Source organism: Protomyctophum bolini, assembly GCF_963924005.1.
Source record: "Protomyctophum bolini genome assembly, chromosome: 7".
In the NCBI taxonomy this organism is placed as follows: domain Eukaryota; kingdom Metazoa; phylum Chordata; class Actinopteri; order Myctophiformes; family Myctophidae; genus Protomyctophum; species Protomyctophum bolini.
In genome coordinates this window covers 32391441-32415600 of record NC_137868.1, presented here as the reverse complement: position 1 = coordinate 32415600, position 24160 = coordinate 32391441, and the positions used below count along the sequence as shown (strand labels likewise).

General features: G+C 41.3%; 1 protein-coding gene across 1 annotated transcript in view; it reads right to left on the bottom strand.

The window, feature by feature from the left end:
* Nucleotides 1-470: 470 nt before the first annotated feature.
* The window catches only part of LOC308318979 (TGF-beta receptor type-2-like), a 37672-nt gene continuing 13982 nt past the window's right edge, over nt 471-24160 (bottom strand). The window contains exons 4-10 of the mRNA XM_080768730.1: nt 18935-19230; nt 18352-18600; nt 17929-18042; nt 16877-17014; nt 13531-13672; nt 2520-2647; nt 471-1827 (exon numbers count right to left, since the gene is read on the bottom strand). Coding sequence (XP_080624856.1) covers nt 1555-1827; nt 2520-2647; nt 13531-13672; nt 16877-17014; nt 17929-18042; nt 18352-18600; nt 18935-19230 — 1340 coding nt within the window. The 3' untranslated portion in view covers nt 471-1554. The remainder of the gene's footprint in view (nt 1828-2519; nt 2648-13530; nt 13673-16876; nt 17015-17928; nt 18043-18351; nt 18601-18934; nt 19231-24160) is intronic.

Here is a 24160-nt window from a genome sequence, read left to right as displayed (position 1 = left end):
AAATTTACTGTGTAGTAGAAAGAGGCCCTTATGAAAGGAAAGGCCCTGACGATCAGATGATAAATCTTGAGATAATGATATGTGGGAAATGTGTCAATACAGAAATATTTTTATTCATAAAAGATTTACAATATCTTACATAATACATACAGTACATACATGGCAAGATTAAAAAAGAAATCTTTGGCACAATGCTCATGTTTTCAGGCTGATGATATAAACCAAAACCACAACGTTTTATTTCTCTGTAAAATATCTCTCCATTTGCATTAAAAAATAGGATTACAGTCCCTTTTGACTCTTGTCTTTTTTATGTACACTTGTCTATATACATTGTTCTTGCTTATTTGGCAAACAAGTTATACTCTAGCTATGTAAAAACAAACGCATGCATTCACAAGATCCACAAAGAACATTATACAAACCAAATACTGTACAGTACATATTCTGCACGGTACTGTTCATGTATGTGTACACACACACACACACACACACACACACACACACACACACACACACACACACACACACACACACACACACTCATTTGAATTCCTGCTGGGATCAGCATCATTAGTGTTATGGCAAAATATGTCTTGTTTACATTTTGGCTCATTCCACACTCACTAAAACCCCTCATTAATCCAAACACACCCACATTAGAATATACCAACAAAACAACATCTGTTATGCAAAGGTATCTCACCGTAAAGTGCAAATTAAATGACTTTGGTTTGAAATCAGCCCTGTCCAGTCTTTTTCATAAGGAGTCTGACTCTGTCCATACAAGGGTTGCAAAAGCCACCGTGTACTTTAGAGCCCATTGAAAGCAAATGGATCCATATGACTCCATTTGGTTTTAAACTCTCAGAGTATAAAAATGGATAAATGAACATGGAGGATTTTATTGTGTCCTGGAAGCTTTCCCTTTACTTTCAGTATTTGAGTGTTTCTTTCTTTGGCTTTTCAGCATGAGATGACCCATACAGAAAATAAATATGTTTAAAAAATATATAGATCTTTTAGAGAAACTATAGGGAGAAAATATATTTTTGAGGTGCTAAAATAATAATTAATATATGAAAATGTAGTTAGTCCGAAATATATTTTCAAGTATATTTTTGGCCAATGTTTGCATATTTCGAAGGATCTATGAGGCAGTTCTGAGACATATACTCTCCAGTATGGGATGGGGACATTTACCAAACATTTGCAGTCACGCTAATTGCATCTGAATGCGTAAAAAAATAACTTCTGCAGGTCTATCAGATCAATCTGTGTGCATGAGCCTTTGTTTGTGTGGAAAGTGGAAACAATGTTTTTATCAGGTGCTAGAGTCCTGAATAAAACAAACTATTTAGCATCAAAGAGAAACCCACAAGGGGTTCGTAGAGAAGTTTAGATGCTGTGACACAACTCTTCCTGGCTCAAAGTGTTCTGGATACAGGAGCTCAGCTCCTGTGATATTCCTCTGTGAACCACCTGCACCACAGCTGTCTTCAATCCCATAATACAGACGGTAGAACAAATTATAATAAGTGCCCGCGGTGACATTCATCCTGAAGAGTCCTTCTCATCGCTGACAGAACAGTCCACCGGTATGATCTCCTGTATCTCCGTTATCTTCGCCTCCTCTGCCAAATTCTCCTCCTCTAGCGGTATCTTCAGCTCCTCCGGGATCTTCTCTGCAGAGGAGCTCCGGCTGGAGAGTTTGTCGATGTTAAACTCGACCTCGTCGAGGCGTTCGGCGACGCAGTGCGCCGTGAGGCGGGCCTCTGGGTCGTGGTCCCAGCACTCTTCGATGGTGGCGCACATCATCGCCACTCCCTGGAGAGCAGAGGAATAACATTCTCGGTTCACAGATTGTAGCTGCAAACTTTGTATTTATGTATTTTGTATGATATGTTTTTCCGCTGGCATGATATACACTACACAATAGTACACATAATACAGTATGTTCACAATCTAAATTGGACAATGTGCAGTACAACACTGGACATTTTACTGTGTATGTATAATGTACGGTAGTTATGTGCAGTGAAGCATGCATGTATTTCCCTATCTACTTGGTTATATCCCTATGAATATAAGACTACGTTTTTTTCCAAGGGAAATATCCTAAAAAACGGGGTCGTATTATCGACATTCAATTCAATGTTCTTTTTCCACAAATGAGTCTTGAAAAATGGGGTGTCGTCTTATAATCAGAGTCATCTTATATTCGGCACAATACAGTATGCGTGTCCTACATGTATCTTATATCAGGGGTTCTCAACATTTTTGGCTGGGGACCCCCGGACATGCTTTGGCCATGTCTCACGACCCCTGCTCCGCCCCGCCACCCTCCCCACCCCAATACAATACCAGATGAAACCAGATATAATCATTAAGGAAAGTTTATGCATGCACTTGGTGTACTACTGTATGTAAACTGTTAATTTCCATTTTCCAACCATTTTTTTCCCTTTATTCTTTTTTTTGGGGGACCCCTGTTTTTGAACCCCTGTCTTATACTGTACCTGATGACTGAGCCAGGTGTTGGGAATCTCTGGTCTCCCTCTGTCTCTCAGGACGTTATCCTTCATACTCTCCACACAGGGGTGCTCTCGCACCTTGCTGCCAAACGGAGGCTCATAATCCTTCACCTCTGCAAACACAAAAGCCAGCGATCAGAGCACTGATGGAACACAAAGGGAGGCACAGTCTGTTCTCCAAGGATAAGATAAGAAAATGAACCTTTATTTATCCCTGCAGGCAAATGCAGGTGTCATAGCAACATTCATTTATGAAAACACATGCACGCACAAACACACACACACACACACACACACACACACACACACACACACACACACACACACACACACACTAATCTGTGACACCCCTGTATAAACAATATTGGAAACATGCTGTTATTACAGTTGAATAGATAAAGGGTGGGGGAATGAGAGATGTGGGCGCTGACAGGGGTATAAACAGGTGTATCTGGTACTATGGTGAGAGAGTGGGTTCACATCTTTCCTATGAGATCATGATTTCAACCTGAGCCAATGAACACTTTATTTTCATTAGAGTTGCTAGGTTTATCCGTTGGCACTAATAGTGCTGACTAGCAAAATAAAATATATTTTATGATGCCTCCATTGGGAAGGCAAAGGCTTGCTCTGGCATTTTGGCAGATTGTTTCTAAAAACAACAAATCGGCCTGTACTAACAACCAATTAGTTGCGACCTCAAGCCGTTCAAAAACACCAAACTCACAATCTGTCATTTTTCTGTTTCATTTTCAAAACTCCAGCAAATGAAAGAGAGTTGGAGATCACAACACCAAAGCCATGCAGCCATGAAAGCCAGATTTCTGGGCCAGTGTCCAGACCTCATGAAACTGAACACACAACAGCTGCAAAGTCTGTCTCCAACCCCAAAGAGAAGGCTTTTGAGTCCTCTTTCACAGTTACCATTAAACGAAACACTGTTGTAGTAGCCAAGTCTTTAAAGGCAAATAAGCCCAATTTAAAGAAATTAAATATCAAACTAATCATATGACATTTAACCTCTTAATATTATCCAACATTCTCTGTTCAACTAATTGCTACAGTTTATTTGTGAATTATTCACAGCAGACCTACTGTACGTGATCTTTCCATACGGTTCCACATACCACCAGATCAGTCATTGGACTCTGAATAAAGCAGCCATAACTGTTAAGTGTTGCTATTTTGACAACAGTGTTTTTGATAGCATGCATCTAACAAAACTTAATTGCACTGTACAGCATTCAGCCTCTGGCTATAACAAACCCTCAGTTTGCCTCATCAAGCAAAACCCAAAGAATCTTTTTTACAATCAGTTATGCCACAATTTGTAGCTGCACATTTTTAACCACATCTGCACTGCACGTCACATTAACGTGTTATTTATATTCATTAAATAACCACGTGAACCCCAGCATTGTGAGTGCTGTCAGATTCTAGGTTGGCTGTATTTCCAGCAAACAGATTTGGTGTAGACTCAGGGAAAAAGGAGGGGACCACGAAATAGAACCATGGGTGGACTCAGTAAACTAAACTGCAGTGGTTCCCCAAAAGAGAAATTAGACATTTGTTTGGGACCCAAAGTGAAGAGAGCCGATCTACAAGCTCACAAAACGTTGCTTCGTGCCGCATTGTGAGCTTGTAGATTGGCTATTTTCACCATACTTCTTAAACATTTATTTGTTTTTCAAATTCATGGAATTCCTTAATTTCTTTCTTATATTTATTCTTGAAATTACTGAAAGAAAAACATTTCTTAAAGGTTTTGAAATGATTATAATTAAAAACTAAATACAGGAAACAAAAAGTAAAGGGACCCATAAAGGGACCCAGTGGTATTTGGGTTGAAGTGCTGGGTAACCTGAAGGTATGAGGAAATCTATGAAAATCCATAGCACTTGTATAAATCAGAACTCTGCGGTCTCTCCCTCTGTGTGTCCTCAACCACAGGAAGCGGGAAAAGGACGGCGTAGAACGCCCGGACAGGAAGTGAAAGGCTGGGATCGGAGGAGCTGACTCCACAGGCCCACACTTCCTGTTTTTGACATGTGGAACTTCCCCCGTTTCATGAGTTTCAACAGAAACCCACCCAACCCATCCCATTCCACTGGACGCGGTGGGTTATTTATGCTATGCGGGCAGCGATGGCATTGTCTGTTTAGACCTCCTGTTGGGGTTCTGTTCAGCTGGCACAAATGGAACACATTTCCCTGGACTATAAGCACAAGGAGAAGCCCAGAATAGCACGGGGCAAGCCGGGACCTCAAAGTGAAAACTGGAAAACGGACAGAAATCCTCCAGTCTAACAATTTAAAGAGTAGGCTGTTTCGAAAATGAAAACACGCATGAGAGGAAAAGGTCAACTATTCCCATTTAAACATATGATGTGGTTAAATGGGAACGTTTGACCTTTTGTTTGAGCAAAAGTTCACCACAGAATAAGAACCCTAGCGTCCCTATTCTGTGGCAAACATTTGGTGAAAATAGACGATCTTACGTTGTGAAAGAGTTGGACCAAGTACAGAGGCCTGGGAGACCTTGGTCAACTAAAAGTAAGAGGTTAAAACAAGATGAGTTATAACAGTGTGGCTTCCATGTGGATCTCAGACATCATACATCACATTTAGTTTTCTTAGTTTTGTACCCTTTTAACTAGTTATTATTCAATTTGGTTTTGTAAAGCGACTTAGAGTATCTAAGAATGGCATGCTGTATTATTATTAATATTATTATTAGGGGTCAAGCCTGAAGGGAGAGAGAGAGACCCCTTTTTGTTTTCGTAATTCAAAAGATTATTCACACATTTTTCGCAGTTTTGGCAGTTCTGTTCTGTCGTTTTCCACGAAATTCGGCAATATAGTAGACTGGAGGGTCGTGGGCTCTGGGAATCTGTCAAGAACTTAAGCATTCGTCAAAGGACCTCTGACCTTTTGATCTCCCAACGAATGAATTATATGATCTCCTCTATCCACTCTTGACATCAAAAAAGTGACATAAAAGATTTTCGTAGGCTGGTTAACCACACCCCCTTGAAATGGCCTTTCTTACTGTTGCATACACTGCACAAAACCCAGAGTAAACGTATCCATTTGTAACTCAAACTAAGAGAATGAACAACTTAATTACATTGTACTGTAATTAACAGTGAGGAAGAGGATATTACTGTGTTGGGATCTTCCTTATGTGAATTTTATCTACAATGTGTGAGCTTGAAGATCGTCTATTTTCGCCATGGGACACTGTCCTACGATGAACTATACATTTGGCTATAGAGAACTGGAATCCTGAGAGAGAGCTAAAATATGATGGACTTTTCTGCTGCATGCGAGGGAGGAGCGGTCTGCTTGCCTTCAGCCGCTATGGGCCAGCAACCAGATGAGAGCTATGTGAAGAATTCCGTCCGTGGTTTCAGAACAGATGTCACACAAGAGGCAGCGCCCGGAGTCTCTCTCTCTCTCTCTTTCTGTCTCTCTGTCTCCGTCTCTCTGTTGTTTCTTACTGGCGGAGGCCCGTGGTTAAAAACCTTACTATGTCCAGTCTGGGAAGGGAAGCACTTTACAACGGTTTCCTTTTCAGATTATCTGTCTGAAACCTCTGTGGCCTGGAGCTTAGGACAAAAACAAACTCTGTGGCTGAATACATTGTCTGGGACCTTAAAGGAGAAAACGCTGCTTGATTTCCTTTCTTTTTTCTTTTGTCGTTTAAATGAGGATTATTTTAAGGAACCCTCTGGGGCTCAACAGGATTTAAGTCATATATTACATACACAGTACAATTCTCAGTGTTAATGTAACTCTGGGAGTAAAACAATCGCGCTTTGCCTTCTCATGTGTGCATTGTTGTACTGTATCTACTGTGTGTGTGTGTGTGTGTGTGTGTGTGTGTGTGTGTGTGTGTGTGTGTGTGTGTGTGTGTGTGTGTGTGTGTGTGTGTGTGCGCGCGCGCGCGCGTGCGTGTTACATAATTGCATTATGTTAAGAAAGAGGGTTATATCTGTGTATGTATATGCATCTATGGTTTAGAGAGTACAACACTGACAGGTGCTAACTGACTGTTAGTCAACACCTGGTGTTCTTTGGCAGTGTGTCACAGTTTGCCAGTACTGTAGCTGTGCTGCATGCTGTCCAGAGCTTTGAGGTCTAATGTAATGTCCATGATACTGTTGGTCCACTAAATGTTTGGTGTGGCCTCAGTAGTGTTCCTCTTGATCCAGTGTTTGAACACATGTCATGCTTAAAGCAGGGAGTTCGGAAGAGTCGGTACTTCTACTACAGCTACATAGAATATGGGAGCCTGCTTATTGTAAACGCCACCTTTTGATAGGTAAGTCAGTGTAGCCAGTGTGTGCTAGCATCTACCTTTGTAACACTTTTGTTTTCTGAGTTTGCTAGGCAAGCCAGTGTTAAAATTATTTTGATTATTTCTTCGAGTTGCCCCATATCTTATTGTTAAGAGATACTTTTCATTTAGGTTTGAAACCCTTCAAAATTCATGTGAACTTGTACTTGACCTTTACCTAAAAGAGCCTAAAAAAGGCCAATAATAAAACAAAGCTTCACTTTCCATAATGTTGCAATCCTTTTCCACCCCTAGACATATTGGGTTGTAATAGTGTGTGCGTCTGTGTGCACGACTGTGTTCACGCTTTGCCATTGTGTTTGTACATGTGCGTTTGTAAGTGGCATGCATGTGTGCAAGTGTGCATGCATCCATGCCTTGCCAGCCAGTGTGTGCAGTTGTGTCTTTTTAAGTGCTGCTGCAGTCTTGTTTGTGTTGTCATCAGTTTGCTAATCAGTTGCAAGTGCTATAGACAGACACAGATGAATCTGATACACACTAAGTCACTTGTAGAAGCGGCTGGGAACCACTTAAAAATGTATACATAATTATAATTGGTTAGGAATAACAATAACCCCTTGAGCTGTAGCAGCATATCCTTTTCGAGGGGGTCCTATGAAATGAATTATGTTAAAACAAAACAAATCAGTCAAATTGCAGTTAGCGGAATAGATGGATGATATGTTTACAATTCACTCCGACTTAAAAATGACTTACAGTACTGTTCTGAGGATTACTATGTACTGTAGTCATTGGGCTGTGTTCTTGAATCGTGAAAATCTGGATTTACTGTAATGCACTTTCTCAGGAGAGCTCTTTCACAATCAGAAATACCCAACCCTCCACAGAGAGAGCTCTGGGCTGAATTCCTGTGGCTGCGCTTGTGGCTAACACATTATTGTGCTGTTACAGCTAGCGTAACTATAGCGTGTTCAGTGGTGTTGTTAGGGAGGGATCCGGGTTGGAGAGAGAACTGTGGCAGAAGCAGGTGGATCTAACCTGAGTGTTGAGCTCAGAGATTCCCAACCTGTGGACCGGGGCCCACTTGTGGGCCGTGAGTATATTGAGAGTGGGACCCCAAATAATTGTGATTGTCTGATTTTAATATAACCTATAAGAAATAATCTAAAATAGAAATTAATGGTGTTTTTTCTTTAAATTGTATTATCATTGTGATAGTGATAAATAGGAACCTACTGTATATGCTATACTATCCAAGCCGAACACAATGGATTGATCATTGTGTACGTGGCCAACCCATATGGCTCAGATGGGTGGACTGCGTGAAAGTGGGCCGTGAAAAATCCAGAGAAGGTTGGTTGGTTAAAATGTGTCACGTCTGAGAGAGAGAGAGAGAGAGAGAGAGAGAGAGAGAGAGAGAGAGAGAGAGAGAGAGAGAGAGAGAGAGACAGACAGACACACACACAGAGAGAGATACAGAGAGAGAGAGAGAGAGAGAGAGACACACACACACACACACACACACACACACACACACACACACACACAGAGAGAGAGACAGAGAGAGAGAGAGAGAGAGAGACACACACACACACACACACACACACACACACACACACACACACAGAGAGAGAGACAGAGAGAGAGAGAGAGAGAGAGAGAGAGAGAGAGACAGAGAGACTGAGAGACAGAGAGAGAGAGATGGATGGATAGAAAGGGTGAAAGGAAGTGAGAATGAAAGAACCATTCATGTACTCCTGCAGGTCAGAGAGGTTCCAGGAATTATAGTATGATAGTATTGATCATAATAATAATAAAATTAAATAAATGGAATGGATAAACTATTTCAATATACAAATCATTATGTCTAGAAGCTATTTCTAGCATATACTGTATACTTGATCAGCCAGTGAATACGAAACCTAATCCCGCCTGAACAGACTTGTGGCTTCATGGCTTGTATTATGCGGTTTGTGTTACAAAACTGGATTTGTACTACAAAACTGAAGCTAGTTGCAGTTTTCTTTTTATATTATGTATACAAAAAAGTACTGGTACCACATGGATGGATGGATGAAGTAAGGGTCCTATAATAACACAATCTGTATATAGCGATAACACCAGAGCATTCCCATATGGAAAAAAGAATACTAAATTTGTATATGTTTTACATGAAACTTGTAGTTAATATATATGACAGTCAAAGCAGATATAAGATCCATAGTATTTTTTTGTAAAGTGAAACTTATATAATTTTGTCATTTATATGAACTATATAAAACAGTCAAAGCACATATAAGATCCATAGTATTTTTTTGTAAAGTGAAACTTATATAATTTTGTCATTTATAGGAACTATATAAAACAGTCAAAGCACATATAAGAGCCATAGTAAGTTTTTGTAAAGTGAAACTTATATAATTTTGTCATTTATAGGAACTATATAAAACAGTCAAAGCACATATAAGAGCCATAGTAAGTTTTTGTAAAGTGAAACTTATATAATTTTGTCATTTATAGGAACTATATAACAGTCAAAGCACATATAAGAGCCATAGTAAGTTTTTGTAAAGTGAAACCTATATAATTTTGTAACTTATAAGACCTATATGTGACGGTAAATCCACATACAATATTCTTAGTAAATTAGTATAAATTGAAATACATATGAACTTATAAATAATTACTGCAGTAAATCCACATACAAAATCCTTAGTAATTGTGTGTTGTCAAACTTGTAGAGTTGGGCAAACATCAGTGAAACCAAAATCTGATAGGATATTGTATAGAAACCATACAATACATTATACACGCCATGTATGTCACAGAGACATCCAAATTAAACAAAACCTAATCTTACAATGAAATAACATGAGATGACAAAATAATGAGTTGTATTCCCTTTTACATTTTATGACTCCTACATTATTTAAGATCCCCCCACCCAGTGCCCCCCCCCCCCCAGCCAGTGTCCTCCCCAGCCAGTGACCCCCCAGTGTGACACCCCCCACCCAGTGCCCCCCAGCCAGTGTCCCCCCAGTGTGATGCCCCCCCCCCCAGCCAGTGTCCTCCCCAGCCAGTGTCCCCCCAGTGTGACACAAGCCCCCAGTGCCCCCCCAACCAGTGCCCCCCCAGCCAGTGCCCCCCCAGCCAGTGTCACCACCATTGTCCCCCCATGTACCTCCCAATGCATTTTATTTTATACTGCTATGGTAACTTATAAGAATCTTCTAAAAAAAAAAAAAAAAAACATAAAGAGAGCATATCAAACACTTCACATATGTCAGGATGTGTCTGGGTAGCTCAGTCGGTAGAGCTCTCGCCTTAAGACCACAAGTTCGTGGGTTCGATCCTGGGCACTGGCAACTCAGCGTATGAGTAGCACAGCTTGGGTGCGGCAAGTGATGCGGGAAGTGGGAGTTGATGGTATAGTAGGTGTGGTGCTCAGCAACCATCTCCCAGGGGTCTATAGCGCATATGTTTTTTATACCTATCATACACTTCACATATAAAAACTTATATATAGTCATAGATAAAACATATGTTTTTTTTATAACTATAAGGTATAATGTATTGGCTGACATATAACAATGTTATAAAAATCATATAAAAGAAGCATACTTTTCTTGTAAATTAAATGGTTACAAACTATAAAATACATACTATAATGGTATTTTTTTTATATATGGAAAGGATATATCTCATATAATTTAAAACTACAAACATTGTATGGAACATGTAAGGAAAATACAGTTTGCCATGTACTTACCTCATAGATCACATACATGTTGTTTACTTGATTCATACATGATTCACTTTATTGTCTTATATGAGGATTGTATGAAAGGTGCCACTTTCAAGAGTTCACATATAAAATCTAGTATGTACTTTACATGACATACATGTAAATGACATACATAAAAAATGTAAATACTTACTATTGGAGGCAACAGGACAACATATATGTTTCTTCTACTTTTTTTTCCATATGGGTTATTTCAATCTCCTCTGTTAGGGAGGCGTGTGGAGCAAGGATGCAAGCAGGCACTGTCCCAGACAAATGAATAGGGTCAAGACTCAGTATGGAAGTCTACCTCTCTCTTTTCATCTTTCCCTTACACACACACACACACACACACACACACACACACACACACACACACACACACACACACACACACACACACACACACACACACACACACACACACACACACACACACACACACACACACACACGCACACACACACACGCACACACACACACAGAGGAATGTGACTGTCTGGTTCTAAATGTCTCAGGCTGCCTCGATAAATCCATTACATACTGAGGAGGGAAAAGGGTCATCCTCTCTACATGTTGTATCATGTTTAATCCACTAGGCCTACCAAAGACATGCATGCACACACACACACACACACACACACACACACACACACGCATGCACGCACACACACGGCTGGCTCACCTAACCCTAAACTGAACTGTAGCCTTGATCTCAAAATCCCTCATCATAACATAAGCGCAAAATCCTGTTTTCAGCTTCACTCCACTAGTATGTGATGTGTGTGTGTACTGTATGTGTATGTGTATGTGTATGTGTGTGTGTGTGTGTGTGTGTGTGTGTGTGTGTGTGTGTGTGTGTGTGTGTGTGTGTGGCATCCAGAAAGGCAATGACATGTGTGCACCTCCTGTGTGTGTGTGTGGTGGATGTTTGCATGTGTTCTCTTCAACTACCCCGATGCACATACATGGACCCTTAAGCCTTAAGCGCAAGAATCGAAACTACCACGAGAACAACCAACTTTTGTTTGGTTCAGCTGGTCCAAAACTACAATATGATCATAAATTCGGGTGGGGGTGCTCAGAACTGTCGGATTTTCGGGAGCCACCAAGATGTTATGACTACACACGACCTACAAACTAGATTGGCCACTGTGATTGGTCATTGGTTCATTCTGTCAGAAGTGAAGCAAGTGAAAAGCTGAGTAGTTTGGAAGAGACACGAGCCAACTTCCAGGAGGTACAAACGCCTCTGAAATCTCTCTCTAGTGACCATTCATGAACACAAGGTATCGTTAGAAAGTTAAAAACCTCCATAACTCCGTCACAGTGCGTTGCGGTCGCAATATCCAGGTATGAATGTAATTTGCTGTGTACACACTCGGAAAAAACATCGGACGAGTTATCCGATGTTTATTCCAGGTCGGGAGTGCCTTCCCGAACCGAAAAAATGTAGCCTGTTCTGGTTTGATATGCAGTAGGCCTTACGGGTCCTATTGGTTCCATTTGTACACTCTCAGTGTTCAATTAACACTCTGGATTTCACAGTGTACAGTACTATCCACACTAGCGTACTGTTTCTCTGACTTCCTGCCCAAAGAAGGGCAAAAGCAGAGTTCATATGGTCTCTCTCACATATCAGACATTCCGTAGATTCCTCCGGTGGACCTCGGAGCTGAGGTTGAGGTGCTGTCAGAGACACAGAGGACCATCACCCTCAACAAACCTCCCACCCAACAGGAAGCAGTAGTTCAAGAAAGTAGATCCTCATAGCCCACCCCCAAGCCCATAGCCCACCCCCAAATACACGCACGCACTCATGCACAGTCACACACACACACACACACACACACACACACACACACACACACACACACACACACACACACACACACACACACACACACACACACACACACACACACACGTTTGTACTGACACAAACATTTACACGTTGCTCTTTGTCGTTTGCTTGCACATGCACAGGATTGCACGCACACACATACAAACACACACGTAGGACTACTGTACACATACAAAAATGAACACAGGGAAATTCCAGGAATTCAAGATACCAGAGTTGAGGATGCATGGTGAGGAAAATGTTTACAGTACAGCACTGTATATCTGCCTGGGAAGAAATTAACTTTTATTATGTGTTTACTGTTTACTGAAAACCACCTCAGAATGTCCTGAGTCTGAGCTTAGTTTTTTAATTCACTTAGCCGCCCCAGCCTATAGGAGTACAGGCAGTGACCACTAATAAATCATGACGATTAAGCCATTTATTATCAAAACCAAAGGAAATGGCTACTGACGTCAAACACTTTCACAAACTAACGTACCTAGAAATGCTGTTCTAAAATGTACCTGCTGATTTATAGTGGATGTGTGCATCTTTCAGTCTCATGCTATACAGTGCTCTGATCCAATCAAACTCATGACTTCACTTAATCACATGACAAAACCATGACTTAATCCGATGTGTTGACTCATGTTGCTTCGTTAGTTAGGTGCGTTTTGTTTAGTGCGTGTAGTGTATAGCGTGTGTGTGTGTGTGTGTGTGTGTGTGTGTGTGTGTGTGTGTTTGTGTGTGTGTGTGTGTGTGTGTGTGTGTGTGTGTGTGTGAAAGACAGAGAGAAACAGAGAAACTATAATTTACTTGTACACAAGATGTATCAATAAAGTACAAACTTGAACCTTTAAATAAGATCCTTGAGGAGTTACGGGTCTGTAAACGGTTCCATTTGGCTACATTTGGACTGTCGCAGAGTTAAAATTACAGTATAGCAGGGCGCAGAGTGTACTGTATATTGGGGCCCAGTGATGGGGGTCCGTGGCCTAATGGATATCAAACTGCGGGTCCTACAATTGAAAAAGAATCACTAGTATAATGCGTGTCCATGTACTGACCTCCAATCGCTTCACACCTGGAGGTCATCTCCCACAGCACCAGGGCCATGGAGTAAACGTCAGTCTGTTTGAATGACTCAGTGTTCTCCAGGTTTAGCCTGGACTCCAGTATCTCTGGAGCCATGTACCGCGCCGTGCCCACCTACAACACAGGGACCATAGACACATGTACGGTCAGTTAATCATGTACCGCGCCGTGCCCACCTACAACACAGGGACCATAGACACATGTACGGTCAGTTAATCATGTACCACGCCGTGCCCACCTACAACACAGGGACCATAGACACATGTACGTTCAGTTAATCATGTACTGTTAATATATATTTTGTATATATATATACAGTATATGTGCCGATGAGACATTTTGGGCGATATCGATATCCGATATAATTAATTTCTGTTATGGCCGATAACCGAAATTACCGATACCGTCGTATTATGATCTCAGTCTGAAATTAAAAAAATATAATAATGTATAGTAGCAGGGTATCTGCACTGCAGGCTGTCAAATTATATTTAATATTGTGAGCTTATAAATCTGTTCAAGCTGTTACTTTGGGATTGTTTATCTGTAAAGAAAACCGGGCCGATTAATACATCGGTCCGATTGAATAATCGGTTAATCAAAAATCAACTAGAATCCGAGAACTGTTTGCCGATTAATCTCCCATCACTAATATTTCCACAATATTTATCTGTGGGAACTGAGTCAAACTAAATGTTACTCCTACAATTCCAAGTGCTTGTCAGGGTAGGTAGGGTGTTCCCAGTTCAAACATGATGCAACAATATTAGCAACTTCATACAGGAGCTCATACTGTACACACGCTTTTCCTGCTAATAAACACACTCGCACACATGTTGTCGCCCCCCCCCCCCCCACACACACACACACACACACACACACACACACACAAATACAGTACACCACAGAAACACTTTCACATGCTGTGGAAACATCTGAAGATGATTCAGCCTTTCAGACACGTGACGTGTTGTTACTTCATATCCCGCTGTCTGATATTGGAGTTATAGGGTTCTTGCATTAATGAGCCACTAAGCACAGCCGGTCACAGTAAACATGTCACTCTCTCCTCTGACTCACCTCCTGTTTCGACGGATTCGATAAGCAGTTGGAGGGAATACAGGCCACACCAGAAACACGGCCCTTTCAAGTTGATTCACTTTTACATTGCGCTGCTTCGAGCAGAAACCTTGTACCATATCTCCATATTTCAACTTTTTAATGTTTTATTTTTTTTATTTTTTGCTAAATGAATTCCATACTTTGTTGTTCAAGAGTGTTAAAGATTAGTAACCGCTTTGGTTTCGACCCAACAGCGACAATTTGTGTTGCAACCTCTAGGTATTAACTAATTTAACTATGCGTGTTGAGCCGGGGGAACATACAATATATGAACAGAGTACCCATGTAGGCGAGATAGTCATTCCATATTTTAGTCCGACGTCATTTTGTATTCCTACGTTACGTCCAGGTCCAAGTGGCACCAGCTCCCGTCCGCTTATCAAGTAAATAGCAATATCTAAACACGTGAATCTTTTTACAATAACGTTATTTTTGAGAAAGGAAGCCATTGAGGGTTAAAATGGGTCTTAATGCTTCCAACTCGAGTAGAATTATTAATGTTCTGTACAAGTGTCCATGACAAAAAAAGATATGATGTGGAGACAATAAAGACTATTATTATCATTATTATTGAAGGTGGTAACAGTCCATTTTCTCAGTACAATATTTCGGGGGCATATTTAGAATGTGTGCATGGTTGAGTACGTTGAATCTATATTGCATTAATATCTCTAATGGAGGATTTAGTTGACACAATTAAATAAATGGTGATAGTATTCAGTGTGGGGCCGACAGCCAGCTTTGTTGTTGCAGGGAAAGCAGTAAAATTAGACTTTAGTGGTTGTTCTAGTCTCAGATCGGTTCAAACACCGCTCCGACGGAGGGACACAGGACCCGGAAGTGGCTCTGGAGGAGACGCTTACAGTACGTCACGGCTTAAATACCAAAATGTGTAGACGTGCTAAATATTACTTGCTATGCGCAGTGTGCACTAGGTCTGTATGTACAGTAGCGTATGCATACGGTATGTTAACAGTTTTTGTATTGAGTTGTGCTTGAAATGTAGGCTACTGTAATTCTGCAAACTGTTAATAAATACTTCAATCAATCAATCAATGTGTGTTTGTGTTTGAAGATGGATGGATACTGTAGGTGTGTGTTTCATTAAGTATGCGTACTGTGTGGTTGTGTTCTCGTACGGTATGGATACTGTAGGCGTGCGTTTCCTTACGGTATGCATACTGTGTGGATGTGTGTTTCCTTCCTGTGTGGATGTGTGCTCGTACAGTATGCATACTGTAGGCGTGTGTTTATGTGTGTCAAATTAGTCAGCACCATATTACCTGTCGCTATGGCATTTTCAGCCAGTGACTCATAAATCATAAACTACACAGAACAAAGGTCACAGAGAGAGAGAGAGCAAGACAGACGTGCAGACAGACAGAGACAGACAGACAGACAGACAGACAGACAGACAGACAGACCGACAGACAGACAGACAGACAGACAGACAGACAGACAGACAGACAGACAGACAGACAGACAGACATGCCTAAAAGGTGTTTGCATGTCACAACCAAGCTTTTACGTCTCTCATTAATCCTATGTCGCACTCATCTCTCTGTCCAATATCTTGTGTCAGCATTCTACTGCACAGTACTGTATGTCTGTGCCATCACAACACAGAAACAAAACACACAACACAGAGCACTACATGAAAGAAGAAAAAACAAACAAGGGCAGCTCATATATCCCCCAAAACCAAACTAAAGCCTTAAAATGGCTAAACAGACAGAGCTTAGATGACAGAGAGAGAGAGAGAGAGAGAGAGAGAGAGACACAGACAGACAGACACAGAATTAAAGATAATAGGCTTTCTTTGAGCTCACAAAACACAGTTTATAGAAGAAAATTTAAAAGGCACAGTAGCCCATTCTTTTACGACTGCCAGCCAAGATGTTTACATGGACTTGTTCCAGCAGAAACATACAGTTACAGTACTATACCGTAACAAACACTACGAACGATAAAACATTATCCACACAGCAAATTCATATATATTTCAACGCCTGCTTTTATAAATACAATATTACTGAAAGAGTTTCACGTAACCATGAAGCCCTATACTTATTTAAGTTGATTCCCAAGGGCTCTAAATAGTTTTTTCTGAATGTTCAAGCCCAGAATAGGGATGATTCGTGAGGTTAGAGTATAAGAGTAGCATCCTTTAAAGAGATATATTGTATGAGCTCTCACCTGGCCACTGTTAGCTAGATCATCAACAGTCATAGAGTTATCCAGACGGAGACCCAGGCCAAAGTCACACAGGCAGCAGGTCAGGTCATTCTTCACCAGGATGTTGGAGCTCTTGATGTCCCGGTGGATGATGGGCACCTTGGGAGAGAGATGAAGTATTGATGAAAATAATAAAAGCACCTATACCACAGTTAACTCCCTGATATTTTCACTAGTTTGGGTCCCCGGGAAAACATCTGTGAGAAGGAGGATGACTGAGTTAAGCAGTCACACCTGGCCTGGGTCAAACTAGATATGTGAGATGGAGATGACTGATTTATCCTGTTGTGCCTTGATCAAGTCCATGCACAACAGGTGCGCAGCCACACCCATCTCTGAGTCCAGTTCTAGTTTGACTCAGGCCAGGTGTGACTGCTTAAATCAGTCACCCTCCATCTCACAACATCTAAAAAAAGTTTGGGAACCACTGACCTACATTATATACCTATCAACATGGATCTGTAGCAAGAATAATAGCATGCCATGCATCAAAAATAAAACCTCCTGGAAGTATCTGAATGGATGATATGGGCCTCTGGATGTCTGTTGATGACGTTTAAATAATACTCGTCGCATTCAAGCACTGACACAAGTCACTGATATTACAAGTCACTGATATTGAATATGACATTACTCATATCGTTTTGTTCATCATGATTGAAATCTTTGATGGAAATTGTTACCACATACCATCTTTATTTATATAGCACATTTAAATAACAACAAAGTTGTACCAAAGTGCTTTACAATAGAATAATAAAAATCACAACTTCATTTAAAACATAGTTGATAGTTGATTCTGATCTGATTCTGATTCTGATTCTGTTAGCACGATGTCGCCCTGACAGTCAGTGGTATTAGTTTTCTTGGTCTAAAATGACGGACGGACGGACGGACGGACGGACAGACAGACAGACAGACAGACAGACAGACAGACAGACAGACAGACAGACAGACAGACAGACAGACAGATCAATTGTAATCTATCATGTATGCTGTGGTCTCAGTTGTACCTTGGGGCGTCCAGAGGTAAGATGGTCGCTATGGAGGTGAGCCACACCTTTGGCCAGAGAGCTGGCCAGCACACACAGGTCCTCCCAGCTAATCACATGGTGTGTCAGGTACTCCTGCAGGTCAGAGAGGTTCAGTTTGGTAAAAGAGAATGGATTCACTATTTAAAAAGAAGGATCATTATGACTATCATTATCACTGTGTGCCAGCAGTGAAGGTGAAAACTGATCCGGGGTGAACAGACGCTTGGCTTGTATTATGTGGTTTGTATTACAAAACTGAATAATAATTGTGTATATTTATGTGTATATAAAAAAGGTATTGTTCCACGTTTACCCCTGGGGTGAAAAGAAAACAGGTAGTTGACATTAAGTAGTTAGGTAGGTACAGTAGGTATAGGCAGGCGATCGATGTTCTATTCTCACCTGTAGATTTCCCATGGGGTGGAAGGCGGTGATCAGCCAGTACTGTTTCTCCAGCTTCCTCTCCTCGGCTGTCAGGAAGTGGAGAATGTTCTCATGTTTGAGGTCCGTATCGGAGAAGATGTCCTTCTCGTTCTTCCAGGAAGCATACTCCTCATAGGGGAAGATCTTGACAGCCACCGTTTCAAACTGGCCTGATGTGCTTTGCTTCAGCTTAGCCTTGTATACCTGGGCGAAGCGGCCTTTACCCACCTGGTCAAGGTCAACGGTTAAAAGTTGATTATTATACTGTGCCATGCACTTGACAACAAATGAAATGTACTGTGCTGGACTCAATTTGACTTAGAAACCATCTATTCAATTGTTAAACGTTGTGAGGTTTTAAAAAATCACATTAAGAGAACAACGTCATATCATCATCTGTGTTTGTGTGACAATCTTATGCTTATTTTGCGCTATTTTCGGCACACAACACAGTCATACGGCAAAGTATATTATTGGACCTCATGTAGTGATCCAGCAGATCGGATCAGACAAACAAGCACAACAATGAATAAAGCCAATGCATATCAGAACAGAGCAGCACCTGCAGGTCCAGCTCAATGGGCAGCGGCTCGGTGTTGTGGTTCAGGTTGTTGGCGTGCGTGGAGCTGCTGTCAGAGCCGTCGTCGTCCATCATGATGGCACAGGCGTCGCTGCAGTCCAGCCCCCCGGCCTTGGCCTTGCGCTTCTTACCGCTGCTGTCCCACTCCTGGTTGAGCTCGCGGCGCCGGTACACCCGGTACCAGTAGAACATGGCTGCGATCACCACGGCCAGCAGCAAGAGGGGCAACAGAGTCACCACGATGACCGAGACCACAGGGACCTCCTCGGCTTCCACGACTGGAATCACAGAGAAACGAGAGGAGAGGAGAGGAGAGGAGAGGAGAGGAGAGGAGAGGAGAGGAGAGGAGAGGAGAGGAGAGGAGAGGAGAGGAGAGGAGAGGAGAGGAGAGGAGATACGGTAAGTTAGGTGAAAGTACACATTTTAAAGTTAAATATTGAGCTAATGGCCAGCAGCTTCATAAGGTAAGCCACAGCTATATCATTTTGGTACAAGCAGGATATGAACTGTACAAACAAACAGTGAAAAGGTAACTGCTGCTGGGACCATGGTGACATTAACACTGGCTTTGAACTCTCAATCACAAAGGTCAGAGTAATAATAGTGGTCGTGGACAACAACTGAAGCTATGAATAGGCTCTCAGAGTTGCATAATAAAGAAAATAGGTGCCATGATTGAAATGGTTCTGTCTGAGGTAACCTAGCTCCTGTGTCACTATATGTGGTATAACTGCTGTTGCTAACTGACTACTGCCAATCTTTTTTTAAAACAAGTGTCTTTAAACAATATTTCCATTGAGAAATATATGAAAAACAAGATAGAGCGGGTTAACTGAAGTGTTTTTTTTATGTTGCAGACAGCAATACATTATATACATGTAAGTCAAGTTACAAATTAAATTAACACTGAGGTTTTTAATGTGTAGAAATAGTGGGGAGTGCAATTGCAAGCAACTGTGCGAGCCGTGGCACAGTATGAAGTTGCGTTAACTACCACTACCTCTGATGCCAGCCTGACACAAGTGACTGCCAACCCAGCGAGTTCGTGTAGGGGGATAGAACAGTAGCAAGCCTGTGTGTGTATTGGTCTGACTGGGCCTGGGCTGGTCCGGCTGGGCACCTATTCAAAAACTATCTCACTCAGACCACCAGCCAGTCCTTCAGGGGAACATTACCTAACTGGATGAGGCAGCTATACCAGGATAGAGAGTCCTGGGGCTGGACTGAGGAAGTTAAGACCCTACAGTTACAGTTATATATCTGTTGAAGATGTCCCACCTACACAGTAAAATCTTGTATAAATAATGTACAAAATGGACACAGAGTTACAAATGAAAGCAACAAGGCCCAAGAGGCCGTGTTTTATGACGATTTTAGAACAGCTTAGGGGCGTTGTCATGATGTGGAGCGGAGAAAGTAGTCCCCGACTGCCTACTAATGCATGGCGGTTCCTGAACTGTGAATATTGTAACACGACATTGAAATGTAAATATATCAAGCCTCTGCATGGCATATTTCTCGCCTAAAATGTTATCAGAAACTGTTTTTGGATATAAAAATTCATGACATAATCGTACAATGTATTTCAGAATGTGCAGTAATACTGACACATTACATTGTGCGAATGTATTTTACAACAACTTTAAACGCGACTCCAATCATAATCACGTACCAGAACTATCAATTTTATTAGGATACTACTATGTACAGTACAGTTACTGTGTACATTTATCCAGTATTACTACCAGTAAGACGCCCTGGGGGCAAGGTCAAGTGCACGATGCCTGGGTGACGGCACTGGCGCTTTGGCATGGGGGGGTCCGATATGGAATGAATTCTGTACTGGCCATATATGGAGCGTGTCTAGAGTGCACAGGGTTTGATGAGGTCAGATCAACATATGGAATGTCAGAACAGGAAGGACGGTTATGTCTACAGTATGTATATATATGGAGATGTAAGGGTTTGAGTTGAAGTCAGATCTAGGTGATGATTCAGTCTTCTCCATGTATGGTTATCCAGGGTCAGTGTTGTGAGTGATCTCCATATATGGAGGTGGCCATATATGGTGGCGTGACGTGTCACAAGGCGTGATGTCACGAGGGGTGACAATAAATGGTAGCCTGGCTAATAAGCCAGACCGAATCAGCCGTTGGCTTATTAGCCAGGCTAAATAAATGGAGGCGTGATGTCACAAGGCGTGACCATATATGGAGACGTGATGTCACGAGGCGTGACCATATATGGAGGCGTGATGCCATGAGGTGTGACCATATACGGAGTGTCTAACTATCAGACGGACGGGAGATGCATGTTTTCAGAGTAAATGCGACCTATGGTCGCATTACACGATTTTGATTTCAGCATAAGCTGTTATACAATTATTAACCTTTAAATATAAGCCTGAAGCTTGTGCTTTGAACTTTTCAAACTATATTTATTATTATCGTTATTATTTTGATATGTCGACTTCAGTTTATTCTTCATTTGGGTGACAGTGTGGTGTGATCATCCAACATACATTTACGTATGTAATGTGATAACTAAAGTTGTTTACTGTACTGTCTAGGTGTGTCTATTATTAAGTTGTAAAACTCTCGTTAAATCGCTTTCGGCTAAGTGACAAAATCAACACACACACGCACGCACACACACACGGCCACATGTGGGCTTACGCCAGACCCTAAATGCCTTTTGGACATGTGTGAGTGTTTGCGTGCGTGACTGCGTGTGAGGCTGAGAACTGGAGTGAACAGTACCAGCGCCAATCAGAATGTGCCAAGAGAAACTAGCAGAGTAACCCGTGTTGCCTTTTCCAATCAGGATGCCAGAGGGCTCTCACACGGCTTTCAATGGGGTTTGACACGCCATTCAGACTAACAGGACGCTCCGCTCTGTAATTGAACACATCATCAGCTTGTGTGTTTGTGTGTGCACTCGCTGCGGGGAACTGAGAAACTTTGCCTTCTGACTCATGGTCTTAATTCTCAAAGCAGTTAGTAAGTGCGTCAACTTTCAACAATGTGTTTTTAATAACGGACGTGAGTGGTGGTTATTAAAGAGGAAGTAATTTCCTATGAAGTTAAACCAGACATGATTTCATGTTAGAAATAGGTGATGAGTGGATTAAAGACTAAACTCTGAGAGGAGTAAAGCAACAATCAGCTCCGCTAATCTGCTAAACCTGTGATGAATTATGGAACCTTTCCCACTGCTTCATCTAAAAGGACTAAGATATTATTATTTTATTATTTTATTATTTGTGTTATGAATTCATACAGTAGGTTCTCCAACTCCAAACGTGCAGTGTATTTCACCCTTCACTTCAGGAAATTTGGTTGCAATTTGGGTTGCTGTTTCATGAGGTATTTAATTTATGGTGTTGAAGGTTCTGTGTATTATAAAAAATGTTTTGTTCAGGCATTCAAAATATATTATAAAATAATATTGTGCCGAGGTCTGTTAAACACCTGGCCTATAACAGACGAATACTGATGTAATGTCTAGAGGCCGATATTTTTATGATAGGAGAAAATAGAAAAGACATTGCTAGAATTGCTCCAACATGGCAGTGGTGGTTTTTATCAAGAATCATGAAACTCATAAATCTAGATTTTGATTCAAACCTCAGCTACGTGGAGGAACACTGAGCTCATGAAATCACGATTCATTATTATTAATAAGGACTTGCAAATGTAATCACGGTTATCATTATCACACATTATCTTTTTATTCGACGGGAACTGTTTGGGATAAAAAAATGTAGGGACTTTTGACAGAAAAATACACCAACATTTAATATATAGTTAATAAGTTAAGTCTCCGGATATGGACTAGGAGCGTGAAAAAACATATTTTTGAGTGGTGCAACCACTCCAAGGAACAGCTTTGTCCCTATGTGACTATGTAACTATGTTTAGAGTACCAATAGGGGGTGCTGTTGCACCACTCGCTTCAGACTGGTCAGATTTTTCATTTCATGATATGTTTAAAGCTGCAATCCTTGAGTTGTACTGTTTGTCCTACCAGAGATTCGACCCTATATTATGTGTCTTCCACACAAGAGACCAAATTTCTACCGTTCTTCCAAGACGCAAGGCCTGCTTGGCCAGGGTTGATATTACGTATGTTATGTTCTGTATGAGTTTCAGTACTTCTTGTCAACCAGTAGGTATCCTAATCAGCACCATGGTCTCAAGTTCTCAATGGAAGATTAGGGAAACCACCTCCAAACACTGATGTTATAGTATTAACATAGCTCTACCATAAAGACTTGAAAGAATTACATATAATTCATTAAAAGGATTAGAGCCTTAGCTCCGTTGTTAGTGTTTCTGTAAAAAGAAAACTACGATATTAGAGATATCTGATGTATGCAGTAGTATTCTACTGTGTAGTTAAAGTGCTATGAAGCCGTCTAATGTGTTACATAATGTCTTACTCCAGTTTCAACTGCACTTAGAAAGAACATAACTCACCTCAACTAGATGTTTGTGTGCAGTATACGATTGCAAATATGTCCTCTATGCTTGTATTACGCATGTTAGTATGTTACCACTTAATAACCCTGAAATGTAAGAAGTTTACACATCAGTAAACTTGTTTACCAGTCCCCCCCCCCCCACAGTCCCCCCCCCCCCCACAGCCCCCAAATAACTTGTCTTTATCCAGGCTGGTATCATGTTGTGTTGCAGTGTGGAGGAATCCAGGGAGACTAAAGTGAACAGCATCACTATTTATTTGTTATGGTAACAGTGCTTCCTTTAAAACCCAGACCGACTCATACCGTCTGTCTTTCTCTCTGTTCAGACACAGTATATCTCTCTATCTCCCCTTCAGTCGCTACTTTTTTCTCAGTATTCCTATATTTGGGCCAACAATCTGACTGGATGACTGAATGACTGAATGACTGCAGTGCGGCTGCAAGCCAACAGTGGAGTGGACGGACGAACTGTAAAAATACAAACGCAAACTTGGAATATGTACTGTACATACTATGCACAATTGTACACACTCAAGCACACACACACACACACGCACACGCACACACACACACACACACACACACACACACACACACACACACACACACACACACACACACCACATTTTTCCCTCATCCCGCCACATATGTTAATCTCCTCTTCCTCTTTCCAGATCGTATCAAGAATACACACAGAATGTGTTTTGTCTCCATGTATGTATATC